This window comes from Coturnix japonica, chromosome 3, assembly GCF_054131305.1.
Source record: "Coturnix japonica strain WE chromosome 3, WE-NBRP24, whole genome shotgun sequence".
In the NCBI taxonomy this organism is placed as follows: Eukaryota; Metazoa; Chordata; class Aves; order Galliformes; family Phasianidae; genus Coturnix; species Coturnix japonica.
Genome location: NC_140665.1, coordinates 52,075,339 through 52,101,911, shown reverse-complemented (window position 1 = coordinate 52,101,911; position 26,573 = coordinate 52,075,339). Strand labels below are relative to the sequence as shown.

The 26,573-nt window shown below is 39.7% G+C and overlaps 1 protein-coding gene across 8 annotated transcripts in view; it reads left to right on the top strand.

Annotated features, from left to right (window-relative positions):
- Window positions 1-26,573, top strand: part of ARFGEF3 (ARFGEF family member 3) — a 77,197-nt gene that overhangs the window by 5,667 nt on the left and 44,957 nt on the right. For 6 of the 8 annotated variants that reach the window (XM_085541587.1, XM_085541585.1, XM_085541584.1 and 3 more), the window contains exons 3-6: window positions 9,831-9,912; window positions 11,465-11,596; window positions 23,428-23,496; window positions 25,288-25,419. In XM_085541587.1, the coding sequence (XP_085397713.1) occupies window positions 9,831-9,912; window positions 11,465-11,596; window positions 23,428-23,496; window positions 25,288-25,419 (415 nt within the window). The remainder of the gene's footprint in view (window positions 1-9,830; window positions 9,913-11,464; window positions 11,597-23,427; window positions 23,497-25,287; window positions 25,420-26,573) is intronic. The other 2 variants (XM_015858409.3, XM_085541586.1) reach the window with 1 other exon arrangement.

Below are 26,573 nucleotides of genomic sequence, written 5' to 3'. Positions count from 1 at the left end.
ACACAAGGAAATGAGCATTTAAGAAGAACTGATGAAGGCAGATTAATATTCATGAAATTGGGATGTATATTCTTTTCTTCTGACCAAAATAATGACCAAATACATAGTCTGCCTTTTAGCTGGTTGTAGTAGAAGCATCGCCACAAACCTGAGTTTGATCATGGAGGAGTGTGATTGAGTGCAGAAATGCATAGGCAGGGCTCTTGATAGTATTGGTTTGTCTGTAGTATTAGTAGATAGTATTGGAGCTGTCTGTGCCAGCTCAGACTTTCCCCTGTGGATGTTTAAGTAATGGTTGTGAGACATGTTGATGAGTGAAGCATTTAGGCAATGTAAGTAATGCAGCTTGCGTTTCTTCTTCAAAGTAGATTCAGAAAAGCCTTCCAGATGCTTACTTTTCCCTTCAACATATTGATTGCAGGAAGTAATTAAATCGAATGAAGGTACAGGCTCGGGCCTTCAAGGTGCCTATTTTGTGTGCCTAATCAGGGAGATATAGACTGTGGCTTTCACAGGTGCTGAGTGTTTCTGTCAGAAGCAGTTTCTACATTTATTACTGTAGGTGCTTGCATCCCTCTGGTATTTCACATCAACCTCTTATTAGCCAGTATTTCTGTGGATTAGAGCTGAAGAGGTGAAGGGCTGGTGATTAGTAAGTTCTCCTGTAATAACTAGCTTATGTCCAGTTCTGTCTCTCCTGTTTGTGTCCAAGCACTCATCTTGGTGGTAGTTTTTAAGGGCCTTTGTGAAGAAATATTTGTAATTTCATCATTACATTTTTCTCTTACCTGCTTTATCTTGTACGTTGTTTCTTAGTTTCTTCTGGATGAGGATGGATAGGGAAGCTGATTAGTTGTTACGGTTATTTTCTAAGTTTGATCTAAAAACAAGATTATTATTTTTTAAAATACACTACAGAAGGTCTTCTTTCCATCCAGCATCCCTAATTTTCTTTGTTGTAATTACAAGGAGACTTTTAACTTACCTGTGTGTTGTTGAAAATTCTTAACTTCCAAGTTTTTAAGCAAACCTAAAATGGATGATGAATAGTGAACAAAGTTACTACTGCTTGTGTACTTATAAGAACAGTGCTGCTAAAATGTAAAGATTTACACGTGCTCATTATGGGGATATATAAACAGAGGGGAGGATCTATCAGGAATACAAGCAGACGTCACTTCTGACTTGAGAAGTATTTCATCAGTCATCTCTTATGGCTGGTAGAGAAGTGTGATAGTCTGTTGATTGTTCTGTTACCTGTTATGTGCTGTCCCGTCTGATCAGTTGACATTTTTTATAATGATTTTGTGAGTTACAAAGCAGATTATCTGAATTATATTTGTACATAAACATAGTTGCAATTCGGGGAGGGAGTAATGACTGTCGCTGAGGTTGGTTTTTGTTGTTTTGGGAGGGTGGGGGGGAATGGGTTGTTTTGAGCATATATCTGTCTTATTCTTTATTAAAAAACTGCTTCCTCTTCTTACTGCCACAACAACCTGGCATTAACTGTTCCTAGGTTTTCCTCTTGAAAGTGACTGCTGAGTACATGACTCATGCTGCTCAGCCACTACAGAGTTGCTTCCTGGAATTCAGCAAGTGCGTGATGAGTTGCCTCTGGACAAAAAATTCTACTGGCAGTGTGGATTGCTGAGCTGCATCTCCTGTACTGTCAGCTTACATGCTGGATCCAGAATTTGGGGGCATTTGTGTAGCCCAGGTTGTGTATATAAATGATGTATACGCTAATCTCGATTAAGAAGTTGCTTTCCTTGTCCTAATGCGTGTGTGACCAGGTGTTGAGAAAGGCAGTGCAGTGCTGTCTGATACAAGGTTTTGGTAAATCTCTATGTTTGTTAGGAGATCTGTGACTTGCCTTACCTCTTGTCTGATGAGCATATATTTCTCTCTCAACAGAGCTCTGCATCTGTTCTGGGATCGCAAAAGTGACATAATACCACTGGGAAGGGAAGGAGTGTATAGGGTCCATTTCCATTGGGCATGTCTGAATTCTTGTTAAAACATGATTCCAGGAATGCTGTAAGGCCCCTTGATCTAGTAGTCACTAAACACCTGTCAGCCAGGGTTATGGCTCTTAAAGGTAAGAAAGTTGCTGATGTGGGAGGAAGTTTTGAAAGATTATTTCTGTTAACTCTTAGGAATCACACAGTAGTTTGAGATGAAGGGGCCTTACAAGGTCATCTAGTCCAACTCCCTTGCACTGAACAGGGACATCCACAGCTTTTCTTTGTGTGCTGTGATATCGGTATGTTTGTTTTGTTTTTAAAGATACATGCTGTTTAAAAGCTTCTACTGTTTCATGAACCAGCTTTTTGCCCTTCCTGACATTCTTTGTAGCAGTGAAACTTTATATTCATCACTGCTTTGGCTCTTTGTTCTTTTTATGGATTTTCTTGAACGTCTGTTCTGGATTTGTGGCCAAAGCCTGCAGTTACTGTGGGATTTATGTAATCTATTCAGTATAGAAATAGTACTAATAAAAGATTAGAGCTGTCATAGTTTTGAGCATTTGTCCAATTTGTAACAACTGAAACATTGCCCTCAGGATGATAATGGGATAGCAGCATGTGTGTGTTAAACATCTGATCGTTCTGAGTACTTGCAAAGGAGAAGAAAGTGAGAAAATCAGGAGTCTGTTGGTTATTGCCCTAGATAATGAAACACGGCTGGGGGTGTGGAAGAAAAGTTGTGGCACTGAAACTGAGTGCACTGTTTTCCTTGATAAGCTTTCAGAATTGCAGGCTCAGGTAGTTCAGTGAGTGCTCTGCCCTTAGGTATTCTCTAAGAAGAGGTTCTCTGACCCTCACCTCATCCTTGTGCTTGTTTGAATGCTAATAAATAAGATCCACTAAAGGATACAGTTTATTTTATAATGAAATCATGTCATCAAATATAAGAACAGAATTAAGTGTCTCCCAAACCTCATATACAAAGGGCAATAATCTTTTTTTGGGGGGGGAGAGTGATGCTGTATCGCAGAGATCACGTATCTTAGGAGACTGGAAGCACCCTGATTATTATTTCAGCCTTGTCCACTCCAATATTGTGTTCAGTGTTGTTGTCTCTCTTCTTTCATGAAAGGTACACAGTGTGCTTATATTTGTTGGTTGTTTCTCTTTTTTCTTTTCCTATTGAGAATGGTATCAAGGTACTATCTGAGAACATTGTGTTGAAATCAAAATGTTATTAGCAAGTATAAGCAAAGAAGTGAATGACCTTAAAAGCACTGTCTAGCTGAGTAAGTTTTCAGCTATTTAATTACTATAGCTGGTATGAGTTCTATTGTCTCACCTGGGCAGGAGATTTAATTGTTTATGTTTGCCTTTTCCATGAGTAGACCTTTACTTCTGCCATTTGGGCAAATTCATTGGAAAATATGTAGATAATAAAACCCAACCTTTTAAATATCAAAGTATCTTCACTTATAATCTCATGTAACATTTCAGATTGAATAATTGTTGAAGTTCTAGCTAATGAACTATGTGAAGTCAAGTTTAGACATTGTCCCTTTTTTCTTTTTAACTCCATCATAGTTTCCTTTAGTATGCAACTCTTGCTTCACTCCAGAGACGTGTTCAGTTGGTTGCAGGGTGATTACACATTGTCTTGGTTTGTAAAGCAAAAGGAGAGTTCTCATCAGAAGGCTTCATCTTTTGTCTTTTATCCTATTGCTCTAAGATTTCTACAAATGCTATTGGAAATCTTGTATTTGAGTGGAAGAGTCTGTTGCAGTCATTTGATCTGCATCTGTGGATGTGAACCCCTGCACTTGTATGCTGCAAGCTCCAAACCTCTGTCTAAGCTTGGCTATTATTCTCTTTGTGAATGGGATATCCATATTTCTTCAGTAGGAAAAAATACATAACTTGAGTACAAGCAAGGATTTAGAATCAGTTTTCTTCACTAACAATTACTGTTTGAAAAAAACATGTTAATTTTCCATTCCTCCTCCAGGTTTTTAGTACTTCTGTTATGAACAATGAAGTTGTTCTTGGTCTTTTGTCAAGGTTCTTCAAGCAATCACAGGAAGAGAAGTGTTACAGATGTTTCTGCTTCGATATGCACATCTGTTCGTATTGACACTGCTGGAGCTTTATACAAATTAAATCACAGCTTTTCTATGGGGATAATATTTGTTTCTCTTTACTGTAAATACAGTAAATAAATAATGGTAACATCTGGGAGTATATCCAGAATTTTGAGAATTTACCTTTACCATTTATTTTTCTCATGGTAGGCCAGATTTTCTGCTTGATAAGTGAGGTTAATGGTGTTGCGTGCTGTGATTTTTCATTTTAAGCAGTCAGGACTAAGAAGCTCTTCTCAACTGTCAGTGTTACTCTGACTAAAAAATGTCAGACTCTGGCTATGGCTGTTCTGCTGCTTAGCAAACAGCTTATCAGAAAACGGCAACAACAGTGAATCAAGTCATTATCTGTTCTTTGACGGGCTTGTGAATTATTCTATGGAATGCAAATTGCACGCTGATAACTAAGGTTATCAGCCCTGAGGTTCTGAATTTTTCTTCTCCTATGTAATTTTCAGGGTGGAGATAATACAGAGTGATGTTTTATTTTTAATCTCCTTTTAATCCTTTTTCCAAAAGCTAATATGATTACACCATTTGAATGACGGGAAATAACTTCTATGGTGGTAACAGGTACTTTATTTGTAGTGCCCGTGCCCCTCAGTCAATACAGTGAAGGTTAGGAGAGCCCTGAGACTAATTCAGGCCCTCACAAGAAAGGGTTAAGAGTGCCTTTTCCTATTTTCATTCCAATTTTCATCATGAGATTGAATTAATGAGCCATTATTCTCTTCTTACTGAAGGCTTTTTCCAATACAATGAGGATAGAAAGACTTTTTTCTTATGATCTCTTATTTAAAACAGTCATCTGTTTTGTTCTGACCTTTTTGGCAGTCTGCTTTGACTGGCCTGTTGTATCATCACTTGTGACAGACCTGCAGGGAAAGAGGTGGGTTGATGAGTGATGGCAAACTCAGATGGTTAGAAAGGTCGTTTTAACCCAGTGTGCTGAATGTGACGGCTGTTTGTGTTCTCATGACTCATTCTGCAGTTTGTGAAGCTGATAGTGGTGGAGTGGAGTAGCTCAGGCAGGACCTACCTGTACTTCTCCAGATACTGGTTGTGTATTACTCACCTGTTCTTGTCACGGTCTTCCTGATTGACCATGGCCAGGCCTCTTGTGATTCATTCCCTTGCTGTGGAGGTCTAGTGGTAAGACTCCAGATGGCCTATGTAGGATCAGGTCTGAATGTTCATCCTTGGATCTCTCTGTTTATTCTGTTCTACGTGTTACAAGGTACGCACTTAAAATTGCTACTGTCTCTGATAAAGGAATGCCTGTTAGCGCAAATATTGTTCAAAGCCCTTATTTATTTATTGGGCTTCAGAGTCAGGGGAAGAGTGAGTGGCACTCTGTTTTCAAAAGAGGAGGCTACCTTCATGCTATACTCTTTTGTTCAATGCTTATGTGCTATACTAGATTTTAATGGGAACATTGGGGTTAGGAAACCTGCTTTGTTTCTCTGCAACTGCTTTGTCGTGAAAAATCATTATTCCAAGCCCTTCTTCTGGAGTAAATCTTGCCACATCTTTTACATGTACAACCTAAGAGGTAAAGAATGAAAAAATGTGCCCCTTTGTGTTCATATCCCCCTCTGTGTTGTACCTGACCCATCTCATTCAGATTTAAGATGGGACAAGCACCTATATGTATATGCACACTTGTGTGTATCAGTAAGGAAATTTGGGTGTTCCAGCGTGAAACTGATTTCTCTGTGGTAACATAAACAGAAAATATCTATACCTTTTATACCTTCTAAAGATTAAAATCCATCAGTGTGCACTAGTTTATTCTGAGAACTTCACATAAATAAAGTGTCTTACGTGTGTAGCATTATGCTAGCTGAATGTATTGTCAACTTGATGCAGTATTGCAGACAGTGGAGTAAGCAGTGTGATCCCATGGCAGGGCACCATGGGATCACTCAAAACAGGCTGCAATTGTAAAACAGTTACAAGGTGTAAGGGGAAGCCTCAATTGCTTTCTTAATTGTATTTCGAATTATGGTTTACATTATCCCTTGCGCAGTCTTATTGAAACTAGTTCTGAAAGGGTACACATTAACGAGGAGCAACTGTGTTCATTTACGTCATCTCCTATTTTGAGGATTGTTTTCCTCGTCCTTCTGTGTTCTCATACTAGCAGGTAATGGATTTGAAGAGCAGATCAAACTGAAGTGTGGGAGATAGTCAAGCTAATCAAACACTATGAGGTATCTCTGCAGGCTTTTTGTAGCTATAGCATGGAAATGCTGAAGGTTTTACAGACAGAGTGTATAACAAGAACAGGAAATGACACAGTGCAGTTTGTTTTCTTGAAAAATACAATGGGAACAGAGGCTGCAGCTACCTTAATTAGATTTTTGCAATTAAACATTTTTAGCAAGGATGAGAAGTTCTGCTAATTGAATCTGTTCTAATTTCCATCCCCCCTTTTTGTCATGTTTTGCTCTTCAGTTTCGGAAATATCTCAGGAAACAGTTCTTGTTGTTCTCTGCTGATTACAGTATGTGGTGACAGATGGCAGGCAACATGCTGATGTGCAGAGTAGCTACACGTAAGCCATAGGAACTCCCACCTGTCTTCATTATAATGAAACTTAACTGGATCCAGTCCAGTGACTTAGGACTGCGTTGACTTTCTCCTCTACTACCAGTCTTGTTCGCTTTAATACCAGAAGATTGCTGTGCATAAGTAATGCCCCCTAGTATTTATATACTATTGCAGTGAGCTGTAGAAAGTCTAAAAGAAATGTGATATTCTGTCCTGAAGAGGTGCAGGTCTAAATAACCATTAATTTTTAGCATTCCTGCAGTTGCTACTATACACTACTGAGATTTCTTTTTGTGTGTCTCTGGCTCTTTGAGTACCATTTAATGCATTTAATGTTTTGGCACCTGTCAATCTACTAATTTCAAACGTGAGTTTGCCCAGAGGGTAATATTGATGACTTTTAAAGAAGACTTGAATGCGCTTTGTGTTGGAGATGACTTTCTGGTTTAGAGACATGCCACAGCAGTGGTCACAATTTGCGTATGTGCTACGTGTGTTCCCAAGTCTGGGCAAAGCAGATATTAGATTCATAATTGATACTCAGTTCTATACTTGGCTGAAGGATCGCTGTCTGAACCCTGGACCAGATATTCTGACAGTTCCTGTATATCTCAGTGACTAAACTCTTGAGGAAATGTTTCCCAGATGCTCCATAGTTTTAGCTGTTTTAGATGTGAAACCTATGGGGATTTTAATGCTTAAAAAAAAATAAAAATAAAAAAAAAATCTAGCTAAAGTGATTCCAGAAGGATCCAAGAAAGAATCTTGTGAGAAAATTGGGCTTTGTGCCTGCCTATCTCTCAGAGCATTCTGAGTGCAGCAAATTGACTACCTTTTTGTTATAAACCTCTTTTGAGATGCACTTGGAGTCTACTCAGGAGTTCTTTAGAAATCTGTGCCATTCAGGGTTATTTTAAAGGCTGCTTTTGGTGTTATGCCAGATGGTCTTTTACAGGTTCCCATAACTGGGAAGAACTTGCAAGCACAGAAAGACTGCAGATTTGTCTCAAAAAGTCTTTGCCAAGTACAGAAGCTTACTAGATTGCTTAACTGAGCCATGTCTGTGACTCTAGTATTTATTTTTAAAGAGGAGGGGGCTGCACTTCAAGGAGTGCACAGCAGTTCCATGCTTCTCAAGGGTAGATTAATTATCTGTGCCCCTTTTTGAGCAAGCTGGAGGGGAAAAAAAGGAATGGTAAAAAGAAAGAGTTGGAATACCAACTGGACCCACCCAGTATGAAGTTGATTTTTGGAGTGGACATTCAGTCCCTGCTTTAAACAGGATCTACTGAAGGAGTTTCAAGCTGAGTTCCCCAAAGCTGAAGTAGCCAGTGTTTGGTAACCCAATCCTTATTTAGTCAAAAACAAAAAGGCAAGTTCAGGTTAGAGACCCTCCATTTTGGAGGGAGATTAGTAGGTTATGGGCAGACTGTGGCAAGGCATGATTTCTAGGTAGCTTTGGCAATTGTCTGAAACTGCAGCAATTACTTCTCTAAGCTACGACTTCTTAGTTATGAAGGGAGAACTTGCAAAAGAAGCAGATTGTACACCATGGCATAGTGTGTTTTAATCTATTAGAATTTGTTCCTTAAAAATTCTAAGAGAGTTGATCAATTTTATTTTTATATACTTCTTGACAGATAACTCAATGTTTGGTCAACTGAAACTAAGTGAATTCAGGTCAAAGGCAGCTCACAGGAAAGAAGAGTTAAAGAGGGAAAACACTTCATTTTGGTATTCTTAGAGATCAAACATTCTGTCTCTGCTTTGAGAATACCAGGCGTGTTCCAGATGGGCATTTAGGCAAGAAAATAACTGGATATTTTCTTTTCCTTCTGGCCCTCCATACAATTGCCTCTAAGAGTGGAAAATTCGTGCAGGTGATTCCAAAGGGGCTCTCTGGGGTATGATACGGACATTTGGAGAGCTAAGACTCTCAAGGGCTGGCACAGGATGGTTTGCTATATGCAAACCTTGTTATACAAGTGCAAAACTAGACTCTGTGGGTACAGATAAGTGTCATTATGATATATGACCTAATGAAGTGTTGCAGATCTTCAGGGAGACTGCAGTCAGACATGGGCTAAGTATCTCTGATTGGGAATGTGTTTCCTGCCAGTGAGCAAGATTAGCTTAAAAGGGTTTATGGTTGCTAAGTGTTCTCCAGATGCTGCAAACCCTCTCTGATGTAGAACAAGGAATAAAGAGTGAAGTCACAGCTCCAGGCAATATTGGTTTGGTCTCCAAACAAGAAAAATCCAGTGTCTGAGCAATTAGTGAAAAGCATCAAAACTACTGACCTGGGTCGGTGGTATATTTTAATATGCAAAAGTTTGTGTTGTTCTGTAATTGAAGTACAGTTTAATCATAGTTCTCGCACATGCTATTTCACACATAAGCATTTGTGTACACATTTCATAGAATCACCAACGTTGGAAAAGACCTCTAAGATCACCCAGTCCAACCATCCACCCATCACCAATAGTTCCCACTAAACTGCGTCCCTCAGTACAACATCTGAATGTTTCTTGAACACCTCCAAGGATGGTGACACCACCACCTTCCTTGCAGCCTGTTCTAGTGGCTGACCACTGTCTCAGAGAAGTAGTATTTCTTAATGTCCCACCAGAGTCCCCCCCTTAGCCGCCCCCTTTTTTTTTTCTCCACATGCTTGTGTCTACACTAGTTTTGGATGTGGGCCTCTAACATGATAGGACACACTGAACTGTGAAAGAGGCCATAGACCAAAACTTCACCAATAAGAAGTGGGATCTGAAGCTACATTTCTGGCAACCTGAATATTAAATAGAAGTCAAGTGACTGAAGTACTTACACTTACAATGCTGAGATGAAGAATCAGTAGTGGTCTGTGCATCTCCTTTTTGTGCTTTGCACATTCATTTATGCACACAGAAGGCTAACAATTGAGAAGTATTTTGTGAGATTTCAGCTTAAAAGTCATTCTTAAAAGTACGCGAGGACATATGCCAGCTTTCTTTAGAGGGGAAAAGTGCCTCGTGGAGTTGTTGTGAAGCTGTCTGTGTTTACTGTACACAATTACTATCTTATTGACAATGATACAGCGCTTCTGGAATATTGTTCTTTTCAATACTATTTTTAATTCCGTTGTTCCCATTCACATTTATTTGCTTATGTATTTTTACTTCAGGGAGAAGTGTCTCCTTCCTCTCCAACTGGCTTTGGAATCGAAGAGCATGAAGTTGGCCCAGCAGGCTCTTGCGGGGATGCAGGTATGGCTTAAGAGAGGGGGGGTGTTTATGTTGGTAGGTAGTGGGTGTCAAGGAAATCTAGGCCTTTCTTTTGAAAATCTTTTGAAAAATGCTACAGAAGATGTGTTTGTCTTCTAGTGGATGTAACAATGATGTTCATTTTTCTGTAACAGTGTTCAGAATTTAGGGTGAAATGAAGGCTGTTGATTTTGTAGAAGCTTGAGATGTTCTGCACGTAGGTGTGAGTTCCTGACTTTCAACATGAAATGGAGATGTAGTCTTCCTCATATGGTCCTGTGCCCTCTGTGTGGTCCTCCAAAAGCCATACCTTACAGCTGCTTATTTTCTTAGAAACTAGAGTGAAGTGATGAAGAAGTTAATAAAAGATCCAGAAGCTGTATTGTCTACTTACGGGGCTTTTTTCCACATTGTTTTCAATATCACTGGATTTGAATGTTTTTGATATTGCAGAAGAAAACAGCAGTATAGCATGAAAAACAAAAAGGCACTGTAGTAACAGCAAGAGTAAACAGTGTTTTATTCAGGTAGACAAAGAACATACAGGTATGAACTGGTTGCAAATAAATCAAGGACAGAATGTTAGAGGAAATTATTTTTAGAAACTTGTTGATTCTTATGGGAGAAGTGTGAAAATAACAGAAATTTTCTTGAAATGGGGCATGGTTAGCTCAGGGAAGTGAGAACATAACATGAAGAGCTCAGTTAAGTGTTGCTGCCTGTCAGCCCTACTTTCAAGCATGAAAATAGACTCTCACAAAAACCTAATGATAGTCTCTCATGTTCCACTAATACTTTTCATGTTGATTCCCTCAGTCTCACACATCTCTAGTTGCTGGAAGATGCTGGCTCTGATACTGGCTTTGTCAAGACAAAGAAAGTCTAATTAATCTGAACCATTTAGCCTGAAGGTCAATCAGTCTATATTGAACCCATTCTTGAGTACTGTATTTGGTACTCAATCCTACCTACATCACTCATTTGCTAGCAGTACTCTCCTCCTGAGGATTTGATAGCATTCATGATAAGTCAGTTTTAGAATGACACTAAACATGTCTTGTCAGTGGTCAGAAGTGCTATGTCCACTGTGCTTGTGTTCTGTGTCTTTCAGAATTAGTAGACAGTTGTATCTTTTGTCTCCAACCAAGCAGGGTACCTGCTAGCACTGGCCTGAGGTCTGGGCACTAACCTATTTGGGGATTTCATTATATTTTTTTCCACTTTGTATTGGAGGGATGGGAGGCATTACTTGGAGTGATTTGTGATCTCACACTGATTGCTGGTAACTGCTTTCTTCTGGCCACTCCAGAGGCAGGGTGGGAAAGACACTGCTAGAATAGTAGCTGGTTCAAAAGATACTAACTTTTCCTTCATTGTGGCTTGAATTTCCCAGTTTTTGCTGTACTTGCTTATATTACTGGATCACTTTGAATTTTGTATATAGAACATAGCGGCTGTAGTATCAACATTAGTAGGCTTTGTGTAGTAGTTAACAGCAGCATTAGTCAGAGGCAGTTTTGTGTTCAATCTGTGCGTTGCCATTTTCTCTCTGCAGAAGCTGCTGTCTGATGAGAGGTTTGTATCCGTGGAAACAGACTCTGATGAGAAACAGTTGCTTAATCAGATGCTGAATGCCGTCAAAGTGACTCCTTCGCTCAATGAAGATCTGCAGGTTGAAGTGATGAAGGTTAGTCTTTCCCACATGTCAGTTCTTGCAGCAGGGACTGGTATAACTGCTGGGATTAGCAAGCAAGTTAGATGTTGTCTTGGAAATCTTCACCATAGGAACAGTATTTGATTCCTTCCTTCCTGTTGGCAGACATTTGTTGTTTTCATTTCTGCTTGGTTTCTCCTGGGTAAACGAGAGATAGTTTGAAAGAACTGCGGCCATTACTGTTCACACAATCTGAAACAGGACCAACAATTCACTCCATGGTAATTCACATGTAAATGAGTTGCAGATTTGGAAGTCTGTATTTGGTACTGGTGCTCATGAGTTGGACTGTAGAGTTTTGTAATTTTGAAGTGTGTGGATAGGTACTTACTAGTTTGTGTTCCCTTTGTAAAATGCTAATGATGGAGTGTGATGTGTCTAAGCACCAAAATGGTCCTGGACTAATTCATCAGAGAGGTTATGTTCTGTATACTCAGGGAACATTTTCTACTCTAGAAATGCTTCAGCATTCTCCTCCTTGTGTGTTAGGAAGCCTAGGTGCCAGGAGGTATGGTTTTGGAAGGGGAGGTGCTGTGAATTTTCCTTGCCCGGTTGTTGGAGTTGGTATATTATAACTTGCTAGTACTGCCATGAAATTAGTGACTTCCAATACCTGCACTGCTCACATTGCACTGCAGTATGGTGGCAGCCGGTTCCACTTGTGTTTGGATATGAAGTTTGTACTTTGAGGTTTGATGTGCAATTGCTGTTGTTTTGTAGAGGAAATACTCTTCCGGTGGTCTCCTTGCATCTTCTCCATACCTAGTACTAATTTAAGTGTTTGAATGTGCTTATTTGACTGTCCTTTACTTTCAAGTCTAAGTGTCTTTATTTTTTGTGTGTGTGTGACATCCTTGTACTAAAGAATATATATTGCTTGTTCTGAAACTTCTTTGTACTAGCTGTACTCTGCCAGTGAGGCTGGTTGCTTGCCTGCAGCGTGCACTCTGTGCCAGAACATGCATAAGGTTGAGCCTAGAAAGAGAGGAGGATTATAGAATCATAGAATAGACTGGGTTGAAAAGGACCACAGTGATCATCTAGTTTCAACCCCCTTGCTATGTGCAGGGTCACTAACCACCAGACCAGGCTGCCCAGAGCCACATCCAGCCTGGCCTTGAATGTCTCCAGGGATGGGGCATCTACAACCTCCTTGGGCAACCTGTTCCAGTGTGTCACTACATTTTATGTAAGCAGGATTTTTCCTATAAACAGGCTTAACTTGAGGCATTCAGTTCTGCAGCTCTAACCCAGCATGCTTCTTTCCTGCCTGTGGTGAGGAAGGTGAAGGTTTACCTGGCAACACTTCTGAACTGGCACCTTCTACCCTGTTTGTTTGTTTGTTTTCTTCCTGAGTAGTACAGATTCAGGATCTTGATGTACATTGTTTCTTTGAAGCAATGATGCAATAAGCAAAATAAATATTTGCATACTGTTTTTAAAACAAACAACTACCACCACCAAAAGCAATGCTCACCTCCGATTTTGTGTAAAAGAGAGAGGGAAATATTGACTTCCTTCTGAGTGAAATTTTAATGTATAGATCCTTTCCTAAAGATCTGGATAGATGAAAGTTGAAAGTGGATATATGGTTAAAAATCAGATTTTGTCTTTACAGCCCAAGAACAATGCAAAACTTTTATTTTTATTATTTGAAAAAGACTGGAGGGCCAAAAGATTTAAACAGGATGTTTAATGCTCAGGAGACTTTATATCTGAGACTTACCTAAAGGCCAATTCAAGCAATAGATGCTTTTAGGTTATAACCTGAAGGTTGCAGATGCAGTTGCAACTGCATCTGGGAGTGGAGGTTTGGGATTCTGGTGAAGTCCTCAGGATTTCAAGCATCTTGTCTCAAAAATGTTTATTTTTATCCCTAGATCTGCTGTAAAGTGTTGTAAAGGCAGCTTGCAAGTACTCATTGAACAGGGTTATTCCATCCAGAGGAGCTCAAATATGTTTTTATGCATTGCAGATACTAGACGCTCCTGAATGTGAGGTCTGTATGAAACTGGGTCAGCAGTGATTCCAGCCTGGTTCTTTGTGGCTTGCTGCACAGTTGCAGTAGTCTCACAGGTACTGACGATGCAACCAAAAGCTTTTAGTTATGTAAAGCAAATTCTACAATTGAAGTACAGGAGTGTAAATCTCTCTGTAATTTGCTGGCATCCAAGCTCCTGAATCACTTCAAAGCTTATTTGAGAAATCATATCCAGAATATCTTCTGTTGTTCCCAGCAAGCGTTCACCAGAAATTCACACTTCCCTAATTATCCATAGCAAATGCTTTGAATATTTATCTATATGGCTCTTTGTCATTCATCTGTTTTGTAAATGAGTGTGAGGGGATTTGTGACCTTGGGAAACAGTGTAAAGTTTCTACATTCAGTTGTCTGCAAATAGGGATTGGTAGTAAAAGAAGGAACACAGGTTAGAGGCCCAAGTGCAGGTAGTTGCTTTGATATGCTTTTGGGAGCTACTAATTATTATTATTACTCAAATATTATGTAAAGACAATACATAATAATAAGTATTCAAGTATTATTTAAAAGAGGCAGCATTGGGCATAAGTGGAATAGGAGAACTGTAGTGATTGCTGTAAATGAATGAAAAGGAATACTGTCTGGATGTTTTCCTGCACTGAGGAAACTGAACAGTTGAGGCCCCTGCTGTAGAAATGAAACAGCACTCAGCAGTTTATGGCTAGGTACCAGATCCTCCTTATTTTTAAGAGTGAGTGTCATGACATGCTCCACAGATTCCTGTATTGGAGGACTGGAGGAATGGCATAGAGGCAGTGCTGAGGGCAAGGCTTGGAGACCAACTGAATTACATCTTGGGCAGACAGAGAAGATTAATACTGCCTAAATGCAGCTATCAAGTAATGCTCAAAGCCTTCTAAGACACTGTAACAGATTGCCTAAAGAGATTATGAATGCCCCCTCCCTGAAAGCATTCAAGGCCAGTCTGGATGGGTCTCTGAGCAACCTGGTTTAGAGGGAAGTGTCCCTGCCTATAGCAGGGTGTTGAAACTACATGATCTTAAAGGTCCCTTCCAACCCATGATGATATATCATCTTATGATTCATCTCACACAATATATCCTCTGTGATAGGTGGAACTGATTTTGTCCTTTCAATGAACTGTTTGGAAGTGGAATCTTATTTTGTGTAATAAGCAAATACTAAATTAAGCTGCAGGTTAGAGATTGCTGGCAATATCATTAGTTCTTCTGGTTATCAACCACAGATTGCATCTCTCTCTTAGGTGTTTCATTCAGAGCAATTCTGTGGGAGAAGGTTCCAGAGTAGTTACTCTAAAGTTCTTGCTTATCTTTTTGCAGAACACTGTTAGTATCAGTAAATACTGAGCAGTTCCTATATGAACAGTAGTAGTGTGCCCAAAAGTAGTTGCTGATCTTCTCTGTGAGGAAGGGGAAAAGGCTAAAACTTCCTGGCATGTTTTTGTGTTAGTAACAAACAAAGGCATACTGGCTGCCCTGGATTTCCCATATACTAATGAAGGTGTCAGTGGTATATGAGACTTGCATGCTGTTTAAGTGCCAAGCTTCACATGTCTTTAGAGTATCTCAATGGCTATGCTGTCTACATGTTCTCTGTACTTCTAATACGTTTTGACAGAGGTCAGTATTTTCACACTGAAAACTAAATTGAGTTTGTTTATGTGTTTTAAATCATGTTAAAAGATGCAAGGAAAGCAAGTAATCTGGAAAGTGTGATAGCAAAACAATGGACCTGATGCAAGGCCACCTTAGCATTTACCTTGCTGTTGCCATGATACTTCATTATCACACTGAAAAACCTCATATATGCTGAACCTGTTTTGCTTTCTCTATGCTCAGCTGACTATGTCAAGAGAATGGAAAATCACACGGTTGTATAGTACCTTGTTGATCTTCCTGTAATCCATCAGTAAGTTGATTGCAGATAAAAATGGAATAATATGTGTGTTTTTTACTTGCATATTTACATTATAGTATTTGTGTAAGCTAGGAAGGAAGAGCTATGTTGACCACTAATCAAATGTTATCAGTTTTATCAGTGATGCACAGAAGTGACTCAGTGATCTATAGATATATTTGCAGATTTATAGGCAAAACTTGGAGGTGGGAGAGAAGGGGGAGTAACTCACCCTTCACATTAGACCAATGATATGGCTCAGATGTAGGAATAATTTGGCTGTATGATATAGGGCTGCATTATAACTGAATGAAACACAAGGCTGTGTCTAGTGTTGAGGAGTAGGGATGTTTTGATGGCCTTAGCACTAGATGAGCAAGCAAGTAATCTGCAGCAGAAAGACTTTCTGGGTTTGGTATAACTGTGGGGTATGGAGGATCTTGGTTTCTTTTTTTGTTAGCTGCTTTTAAATTGTGGCTTCAGGTGCTTCAAAATGGCTGAAGTACTTCTGCTTTGTTTAATTAGTCCTTTGTTTGCCGGAGCACATGCAATATTGACAAAAGCACTACTGGGTAAGGCCAGATCAGCAGAGGAAAATGAAACTAATGGATATCCGAGCAATTTTCTTTTCCCTGTTTGATGTTTGGTATTTCTTCAGCTAGAGGAGCTAGAATTTAGCTTTGAACACAACTCTGGTGCCAAAGCTGGGGAAACATAGCATGATGGAAGAGGCTAGGGTAGAAAGAATCCAAAGCCATTGATTTTTTTATTTTTTTTTCCTTCTTTACACTGAAGTTACGGTAACTTCCATTTAGACTTTGACAGCTACCTTAACAATGCAGTGCTTCTTTCTGTCTGTTTATGTCTGTGATAGCATTTTTCTAAAATAACAAGAAAATACTAAAAAATAAAGGAGCTCAATGGGCAATTGCAAGATAATGGGTGAGTGGATGAGTCCTCATTCAGAAATAAGCTCACCACAAGCTCTGCACTGGCAGAAAACAAGAAAGGCATAGTTCAGCTTTGAAAATTTCTGGGAAGTTTAATTATATGGTATTTCTGCTGCTGTACTCGTGGTGATTTTTGAAATAGACTTGTGGATTTCCTGGAACCAGAATCTGTTCTTCCAGTTTTGCTTGAGGGAAGACTGTTCTAATCCCTGTATTTATTTATTACCCACAGTGAACAGCAATTTCATTTAGAAAATGTTAGTTTATTCCCAGTGACTCTTACTTGCATTTGTGTGGCTTAGGTGTACTATTTGCTGATGAGCATAATTCTTCTGTTTTTATTCTGTTGGCTTTCAGTGAACACTCAGCCAAAACTCCTTCTAAGCTTTGAATGAGATTTAATGAACCCTTGCTAAATATGCTGTGTTACAGCAATCTTTTCTCTGTACCTCTTCACTGATGCATTAATACAGCATTTGGGAGCTCTCCAGCAACAATACTAGATAGCTCTTTTTGGGACTTCAGTTCTTGGTTTTGGCTACAGTCAGAAATGAAATCTGGATTAGAGTTCTCTGATGAAAATTAGCTTCTGTAAGGGCAGGTGGAATGGATCAAATGGCTCTGCCTCTGAAATGCTGGTTTTAGATTAAATGTTTGTAATTATCTTATTCCAAGACAGGAGGGGAGAAGGGAAGAGGAGTTGTTCATTTTTTTTTCTTTGGCCATTTGCGATAGGGAAAAATTTACAATGCATTTTAAATGTAGATCTAAAGTATTTGATCTGAAATGTTGACTGAGCATAAGTCTAAAATCTTGGTCTCTCTGGATGGTTATATTTACATTGGATGCTGGCAAGTGAGCTGATTGACATAGTAAGCTCTCACAAATGTGGATATCTTCCCATTGTTTTAAGCTTAATATTTATGAAATATATCTCTCCACATATACCTTGATTTTTTGCTTGGTAGACTATAATTTGCACCTGTGTTATTTTTTCTTGACTTGTGCAGTCAGATGGACAGGATAGCTGGACTGAAACAACCTGGATTTAAGAATGTGTATGTAGACTAAGTTCTCTATACTGCCTCTTCTTGACATGGCACGTATAGATTCCAGGGCACATTTAAAAATGAACATTCATTGGTACAGCAGTAAAATTACAACTGGTGAATGTGAATCAGCTACCTAATTACTAATAGTTGCTGTTAATCAATACATTTTTGTAAATAATTTTGTGATTTCAGGCTATTTTTTCTCTCTTGATACATTTTGTGCATCGCATTATTGGGAACATCTTTCAACATCACTTGCAATACAAATTGCATTCTGCTCTCTTTATGAGCAGGGCAGGACCTGTTTCATATACAGCAAAAACTTAATGTCCACCTTTATTTTCATGCTTTAATGCAGGACTGGCTTAAAATGCATATTAATAAGAACAACAAAATAGTATAAAAAATGCTGAAAATTTGCAGATGAAATTTTCATTGGAATGTATTCATTATTTCTCGTAACAGTGGTGCCTGATGTGAGCAATATGCAATAACTGTTTTTAGTCCAGTCCATAATTCAGAGATGTGCTAAGTCTGCATCCGTATAGTGAGGAGTCTGCAAAAACCTGCATAATGTTGTGCACACAGGATTCTTGCCTGCAGTCAGTCCCGTCTTGTTATACTGGGGTTTTTAGTGGCTCCCCTGCTCAACCTTTCCATAATTTTAATTGTTGCAATGTAGGCCAACTGCAAATCCAGACTCTCTTGGGTTCACTTCTCTCTATTTTTTTTTAATTCTTAACTTTAGGTAATCAGGTTAATTCCAATGAACTGGGTTGTCTACCTTGTGTATTTCAACATAAGCTCATTCTTTCCTGAATTAATTAGGACTGTAGTGAATACCTAGTACTCGTAATTAAGATTGTGATATTCCTATAAAGTCACAACCCCTCCTCCCCCAGTTTTTAGGTGTCTGACCATCGTAGTCTTGAGTTAAATACCTGAGCTTTCTCCATAATGGTTACAAAAGAGTAGAAGGATAAGAGGGCAGGGTTTTGGCCTTTTGTGGTTATTCTTCCTTCAGTCTCATAATGGGTAAGACAAAGAGCAATAAATAAATAAAATGCATAGATTTTGCTGTCTGTGCAGGTTTATTTGTTATTTTGAGTGCTCGTGACTGTCATCTTTTGCATGAGTGCTGATTTTTAAGAAAAACTGTCTCAGAAAGAAGAAATGGGGGAACTTCAGCAATGCTGGAGTCTTATCACTGAGCTGTTCAGAGCCAGGTGACATATGCAAGCAGCGCGTCTCTGAGTCATACCTGCAGATTTCCCTGTGCTATATGGAAAGTAGTAGGTCTCCAGATCTGGAAAGCATGACTTAACTAACAGCTGTTCAGCTTAGAGGGGAAACACAAATTCCTACAGGCTTCAGTCTTAGATGTATACCAAGAAACTTGGGGATCACTTAGCTGTTAAGGAAGTAAACCACAGAGTTTGATCACAAAGCCAAGTACAGAAACCATTTAACTTTCATAAATTGCCATTTCATCTTTCCCCTGCAGCCAGCCATTATTGTTTACTGAAGATTATAGTGCTTCCACCCCCCCCCTTGTTTTTTCCCCCTGCTACTGATAGTCTTTTTCATCCCTCTACACTTTCCCCTTACCTCTTTTTCATTTTTTGCCTTATACATAATACTGCCTCTTCTATTTTAAAGCAGTTCCCCAGCACCACGAGCAAGCAGACCAAAAAGCACTTATTTCAATACTGAACTACTTGAATCTCTCTTTAAAATGTCATTCCTCATGAGTAAAGGAGCAGTAGAACTTTGTTTTCTTCAGTTGAACTGTCTTCTAGCTCATGAGGTAGTGCAGTATACCTAAATATGTTGTAACCTCTGAAGTGCAGGGAAATGCAATCCTAGCAGGGCTAGTCAGACATTTTTATTTTTAAAGAAAAACCTTACCTTCTCTTAGGTATTACAATTCTGAAGACAAAGTCACTGTCAGAACTGTTAAGCCAGTTAAATATCTGTTATGCAGTTGCTTTAAATAATTTCTTTTCTTTGTACAGCTATGCTACGTATGCAAAAGTTTCAGTTGGTTTCATAGCACCATAAATAGTGCTCAGCAGTAGTTCTGTTCTAGTCTAGCGAACTAATGAGCATGGTCATCTGGGAGCATTCAGCATGTCACCACTGATAATTTGTGAGGTTCTTCTATAGCAGATACAACCCTTTTGTTTGAAACCCTGGTGCATGCCTAGCGCTGAACATCAGTTTCTGGTGATAGCAAGGCCTTTCATGGGCTTACTGATTCGTGGGAGACACTGTCTCCTTTCTCTTCATAATTAAAAATTCTTGTGTTTCGTATGGTGATACATGATGACACCATGTGCACAAGTTCAATAATGCACTTCATTTCTTCAGCCCTTGTTTTCCTTCAGAGTCAAAGAATGTAACACAGCCATGTTAGTAGCTCTTCTGCCAAGTTCAAAGACATCTGCTGTTCTATTTTGCAGAAATACTGTATGACTGCTTTAAATGTCAAATTATTAAACAAGATGAGTAGTTCTGCATTGCTTTCTGTCTGTTTTCACTCTTCTGGGGGAGAAGGTTTTGAGAATCATTCAAGCATACATTGCATACAGTTTTGCTAGACTACATGTAAAATGAGTCAGGAAAGACTTATTGTATGGGTCCCATAAAGAGATTAGAAGTGGCTGCGAAACTTAGCTCTCTCAGATCTAAAGTGACTGCATGCATCCCAGCTAGAAGAGACACAGATGTGCAAAGGATGTTCACTAATGGGACTTTGCTGGAAGAATAAAATTGTCACTGGTGTATCAATATTGGACCTGCACACTTAAATGCAGTGAATTGATGAAGCGTCCTTTTGTCATTGTAGATTACAGTTGTTTTTAAGCTTTGTACCTTTGCCCTCCTTCGCTATCCTGGGCACAGTGCTTGCTTTCACACCTTGTTGAGTTCAGATAGGCTCTTCTGTGTGATGATTGCCTTTCACTACAAATATGTACTAAGCATTTGGGGAACTTGGCTGGCGGCTCACAACCTAATATGTTCCCTCTGTAAGAGATCTCTCTGAAACAGACATGGTAACATAAGCTAAAGTCCATCGCCGTTTAAATACTATAAGTCATTCTGTGTCTACTGACTTTCAGTATACCATTAGAAGCACTTTTTTTTTCATTCTTACCTACTGTGAAAAATGCTTGTGTGTGCAGTCTTGTACTATAATTGATATCCTGGGACTCCAGGGAGTGGGAATCGTATTTCTTGTTCTATGACAGGCAGAGCTTCAACAGTAATTAAAATTAATGTTTTCATTATGGGTAGGCCATTTACGGAAATCTGATCTCATCCAGGCATTTGCAAGATAATACAAGCTAGTTATAACATCCTAGAGGTTGTGTGATTTTGAAACTATCTCTACAGTTATCTAAGCTCCTCTACAAATAAAAGGTTGTTTTAGAGTCCATACCAATTAAGGCTTCACCACAGTAATGCAGAGCAGAAGCTCTCCATTTGTTTTGTAGTGAAGGTGGTGCTAGGAATTGCTTTGTAATAGTTTTTTCCCTTCTGCTACAATTGGTTGTGAAAACAAAGTGTCCATGCATAAGAAGGTCTCTTTTCTTAACTTCTTAAATATAGACTGCTTGAATTAGTATCAAGAGCAGTTAAGCAGCCTCTGGGATTGCACTGGATTTGCATTGGTAGTAGGGTAATGCAGTGGTGGCTTCTGTGTGAACGGCCTGGCAGCTGCCCTGTATCAGATAGGAGCCAGTTACAAAACAAGGCAGCTGCTGCCCCAAGCTGAGCTAGTGGGTGATGCTGGTTGTGCCTCACTGATAACGTATTTATCAATAGGGCAAAAAATGTTGCACAGCAGCTGTGAAAGGGAGGAGTGAGGTGTGAGGGAATGGCCCTGCAGCCTCCAAGGTCAGCACAGAAGGAGGGCAGGAGGTGCTCCAGGAGTGGAGCAGAAGGTCCTTGCAGCCCAGGAGAGGCCCACAGAGAAGTAGGATGTCCCCATGCAGACTATGGGCACCGCATGGAGATCTCTCCATGCAGCCATGGAGGAGCCTGAGGTGCAGCAGTGGACATGTCCTGAAGGAAATACGGAGAGCCCCATAAGAGCAGCCCAGGCTGGACCTGCAGCCTGTGGGAAGGAGCCCATGATGGGGAGTGGTTGGGGAAGCAACCTGTGTGGATTCATGTTGGAACAGTACCTGAAGGGTGGGCCCCGTAGTATGGGTCAGTGTTGGGGCAGTGCATGGAGAGCTGCAGCCTGTGGGAAATCCACACAGGATTGGTACAAGATGGACAGCATCCCAGGGGAAGGACCTCACTTGGAGCAGAGGCAAAGAGAGACCATGAAGAAGCTGTAGAGATAAAGCATTGCAGACTGACTGCAGCCTCCATTCCTTCTTCCCCTGCACTGCTTGGGGGAATTGAGTCTGGGGAGAAGAGAGGGAAGGTAGTTTGAATTTTGTGTTGTTTTTTTCCCCACTATCCTACTCTGTTACTGATTTGCAATCATTTAAATTAATTGACAGTAATTGGTGAGCAATCTCCCTGTCTTTACCCTGGCCATGAGGTTTTCATCACATATTCTCTCTGTCATGATGAGGAGGGGGAATGAGAGCAGCATGGTGGGCACCTGGGGGCCAGCCAAGGTTAACCCACCATAGGGATATACTGTCTGGCCAATCAGTGTTTGTAGTGCATTTGAATGATTAAAGGTTGTTTGTTTGTTTAATCCCATCTTTCATCCAGTAATGTCAGAAAACTGCTGTCATCCTGTTCCATTGAAATGGGAAAACATGAGTTAAGTGCCTGGAATGTAGCCAAGACTGTAAATGAGCTCTGCAGCAGTACTGATAGCAATCATAGCTGAGGGTAGTCTTGTGCGTGGTCAGAGACCATCTTCCAGATCTTAGAAACAATTTGTAAGGGAATATGGTAACAAGTGAAGTAAGCCAAGAATATGCAGAGTCTGGCAGATAACTTTGTATGTTTCTGTGATTTTGAAAACTGTAAAGAAGGTTGGCTTAGAAACTGTTTATCTCTAAAGCTAAATGCCAAATATGTAAAAGAGATGATAGGGATGATAGGACGCAAACGTTGTACTTCAGAAGAGTAGCATGTCCTTTTCATTTCTCGTTACCTCTAGCATTTGTCCAAATCTGTCAGCATCTACTTACAAAGAACTGAGTGAGAATCAGGGCTAGTTGTCATATACAAACTATATAAAGCTGCTGTTACATAATGGTTGGAACACTTCTGTCTGTAGAATCATCTTTCCTAATAGGAACAAGCCCCTGACTGGTGTTTTCTTTGCATTATAAAAACGCAATCAAATACATTGGGGATAAGGTGTGATGACCTTTAGTGCAGTACAGTTCTTCTTCTGGAAAAAGAATAATAATTATAAATAAATAAATAATTGCATGTATAATTGCATTTCTGTGGGTAGAAGCTTTTCATACTGCCTGTCAAAATGTGAAGAAGGTTATTTGTGTCCTACTGAAAAATGATGCTCTAATCTATGGGCAGTCACTTTGTACATGTAAGAGTACACAGATAATGCTCAGAGTTTCTCTTGTATGTAGAGTTCAGATTATCCTAAAATTATTCATTGCTTGTTTCCTAGTAATGGATTTTTTCCCCTGTGGTGCAAAATAATTGCCCAGAGGAAAACTCTCCCAGAGATTTAGTACTGAGGATTGTTCAGAGGCTTCCCCTTGCTTAAGAACCTTGATATTGCCAACCCCTTTATTCCAGTAGCATGGTGCTACAAAGCTTCTGACATCTACTCTAAGAATGGAAAGAGAGGTAGCTGAAAATGCATGAATGCGGAAGAGAAGCAGTAACAGGTGGAATTTAAATTTGCTTTCTTTCTTTCCTCTCTTTTGATTGAAGGTCTTGCTCTGTATAACATATACCTCCACGTTTGAGCTGAATGGGAGCTCAGTGTTGAAGATTGCTGAGGTAAGTGCCTTAGTTGTACCATTGTTGGAGCTATTTAATGTTTCCCCTCCAGATAGACTGTGTCTTCTGTGTGTATCCTGCCTGAATCTGAAGTAGTCCAAATCACAGCTGCCATCTTAAGGACTCATCCTGCTTTATATCTAGTACAAAATTATGCTGTTGTACAGTGCTGGTAGGCTTGCATGAGAAGGCACGTATTCTTGGTAGACTCACAGTGAAATTTGTGTATGCAAAGTCTTAGAGATGAGTTCCTTCTCAGTTTTTACCACTTGTGGGGGGAATTATTTTGTTTCAGTGGATGTTCTGCCCAGCTTATCCCTTGGTTTCTTTTTGCTATGTGAGGTTTCCAATTTAATGAGTTGTGTCTGTTTTTGGAAGTCTTTGTAAGCCCAACTGTCAAGGTTGCAGCAAAATTGAACTGAACTGGTACTTAGAGCCAGTCAGACTGTTTAAAGTTTTACTAAGTTTACTAAGCTCTCTCTAAGTTAACATCCCAAACAGAAGAAAACAGGTTGTTTCCTTGCTGCAGTTTTTCTCAGCAAACTTTCCAACATGCAGGGAATACTCTGATTGATTCAACTTAGTCCATCTCTGCTGCAAGTAAAGAACTCTGACTTAGACAAAATACTTGCTGGGAAAAGCATTTAATGGCTCTAAGCCCTTCTTTTTTCAGCACAGACCAGAGGAAGATGGTCAATCAGTAATGCTCTGTGTGCTATAAACTGTATCAGAAATCATATTTTCTGTTCTCTCTGTAAGTCTGGATAACAGTAGACCTGCTGTTTGTTTAAAACATCCTGAAAATATTTTTTTCATATATTGAAGTTGAGCCCATCTAATTTTGGTATTTGCAGTTCACTCCCAAAAAGTCCATCCCAGCTCTTAAAAATCCTTGCTAGTATAGTGATATGGGTTACCACAATTACACTTTCCTTTTTCTTTTGAAATGGGTAAGATCCCTGATGAGTGCTGATAAGATCTGCCATCAAAACAAACAGAACTTTTACATCCCGTAGGGAATTAGAATGAACCATAGTAGAGAACACAAATGTTTTTATTTGGTATGTTTGGAGGTACAGGTATTTTCCCTGAAATCTTTGAGAAAATATTGTTTCACTGAATGCTTACCTCTTTCTAATTAGCAAATCCCTTCAAGCGCACACATGCTTCCTCAGGTTCTTTTCAGCCAGGTTTTAGGTAAGGCAAAGACTTTATCAGTTGGACTCAATACAGATAATGATTTCTGAGTTCAGCGTTCGCTTAGACTTGCTCTAATGGAAAGATGGCAGAGAGGAGCTATGCACTCCACTGTCCCTGCTATATGGCATTTCTTTCCATGTCCCTTACTTTTCCTAGCCTGCCCTCTGTAGCAAAGCAGTAGCTACTGCAGAATTGGAAAGATGCTGCCTGTGTTACTGGTGGACCTCTATTTGGGGATTCACTGTGACAGACAGGGCTAACACTTGGTTGTTTTGCACTGTTTGGTCATTCTCAATTAATGTATACAAATCAATGGCACCATGAATCTTGATGTATATTTTCAGCCTAAATTTAATGAAGCATCCAACATGAAGAGTACTACATTATATAGTTTAAGTATTATTAGTAATGAAAACAGATTAAATCTTACTGTGTGCAACTTCTCATGCTTGCCTGTACCACTACAAGAAAGTGTAGTTTGTGTTCTGACTGTTGTCATGTGTGCGTTTGTTACTGCCATCTACATTTTGAAAGTTTGTTTTGTTTGATTCTGTTGTTTCATTAGCTAACCCTTCTGTGTTTTGCTCTTAGTTGTGTTTTGCATGCTATAGAGCTGGAAGTCCCCGAGTGCATGAAATGATCAAAATGTCCATTGCATACCTCCTTGGGGCCCTGAGCTCTCGAATTTTTACTGGCACTCCTTCATCAGTGGCTTTTCAAAAGGTACCTTGCCCAGCCATTTTAGAATGCATGCCTTCCATAAGATCAGAGCTCAAGTGGACAGTACTGCTGCTCCTTAGCAGACATGGGGAGGTGGGAAAAAAAAGATGATATCAACCATGCTCTTACCAGAAAGTCAGCCTATCTCTGAGAATGGCATTCCATCAATTAATTCAGGAACTCCAGAAAAAGAAGTCGAGAACAGTTGTTCCTCCCTGTCCAGCAGCTCAACAGCATTTGGAATGTTTTGGCCTCCCTGACTGTGGTTAATAGGATTTATGATTGTTTGTTCTCTGGAGTTTGGGTGGTAACTGAATGATGGGAATAGTTGGTCCTTTCTTTTAAATTACAAAATCACCTTCACACACAGATTGCTCTCAAGATCAATAAAATCTTTTGTTTTGGGAGGGGGTTGGAATCTTGAGGAAGAGCAATAAGAATTCAGACATACTGTTGATTCAGTCCCTTATATGGTGTTGTGTCAAGGCTGTTACTCATCTTGTAGCTTAAGAAATTACAGTGGTTACAACAGTTCAGTAGGAAACCTCCCGCCAGAAAAATCTGATTAAGGACAGAGAATGTAATTTGCAATGTCCTATTCCCTGGATCCCAGCTGTATTATGCTTTGGTAGCTATTTGTGTAATATCTTGAAGCAAGAATCCAGTAGAATCTTGGTCACAACACAGTGTCAAAAAACTGCCAACAGCTGAGCATGGATCTGGGAACTAGGTGATGCACTGATGTTCTTTCATTGCAGGCTTCTCACTGGGGTTCTCCCAGCTAAGGAGTCTTTAGGCCGATTGCCAGCATTTAAAAGGCAACCATTTATGTAATTTATGATATATCACAGTAGTATCTTCTGTAGGAAGAAGAACCATATAGAAGCTTCCAGATCATAGAATCATAGAATGACAAGGTTGGAAGGGACCTACAAGATCATCTAGTCCAACTGTCCTCCCATTACAGTAGCTACAGAAAAACACTAACCCATATTTCATAGCTCCCCATCCAGACGCCTCTTGAACACTGCCAGTGATGGTGACTCCACCACCTCCCTGGGCAGCCATTCCTGCACCTGACCACTCTCTGAGAGGAAAAAGTTCCTTCTTATGTCCAGTCTAAACCTCATCTGATACAACTTGTGGTTATTTCCTCG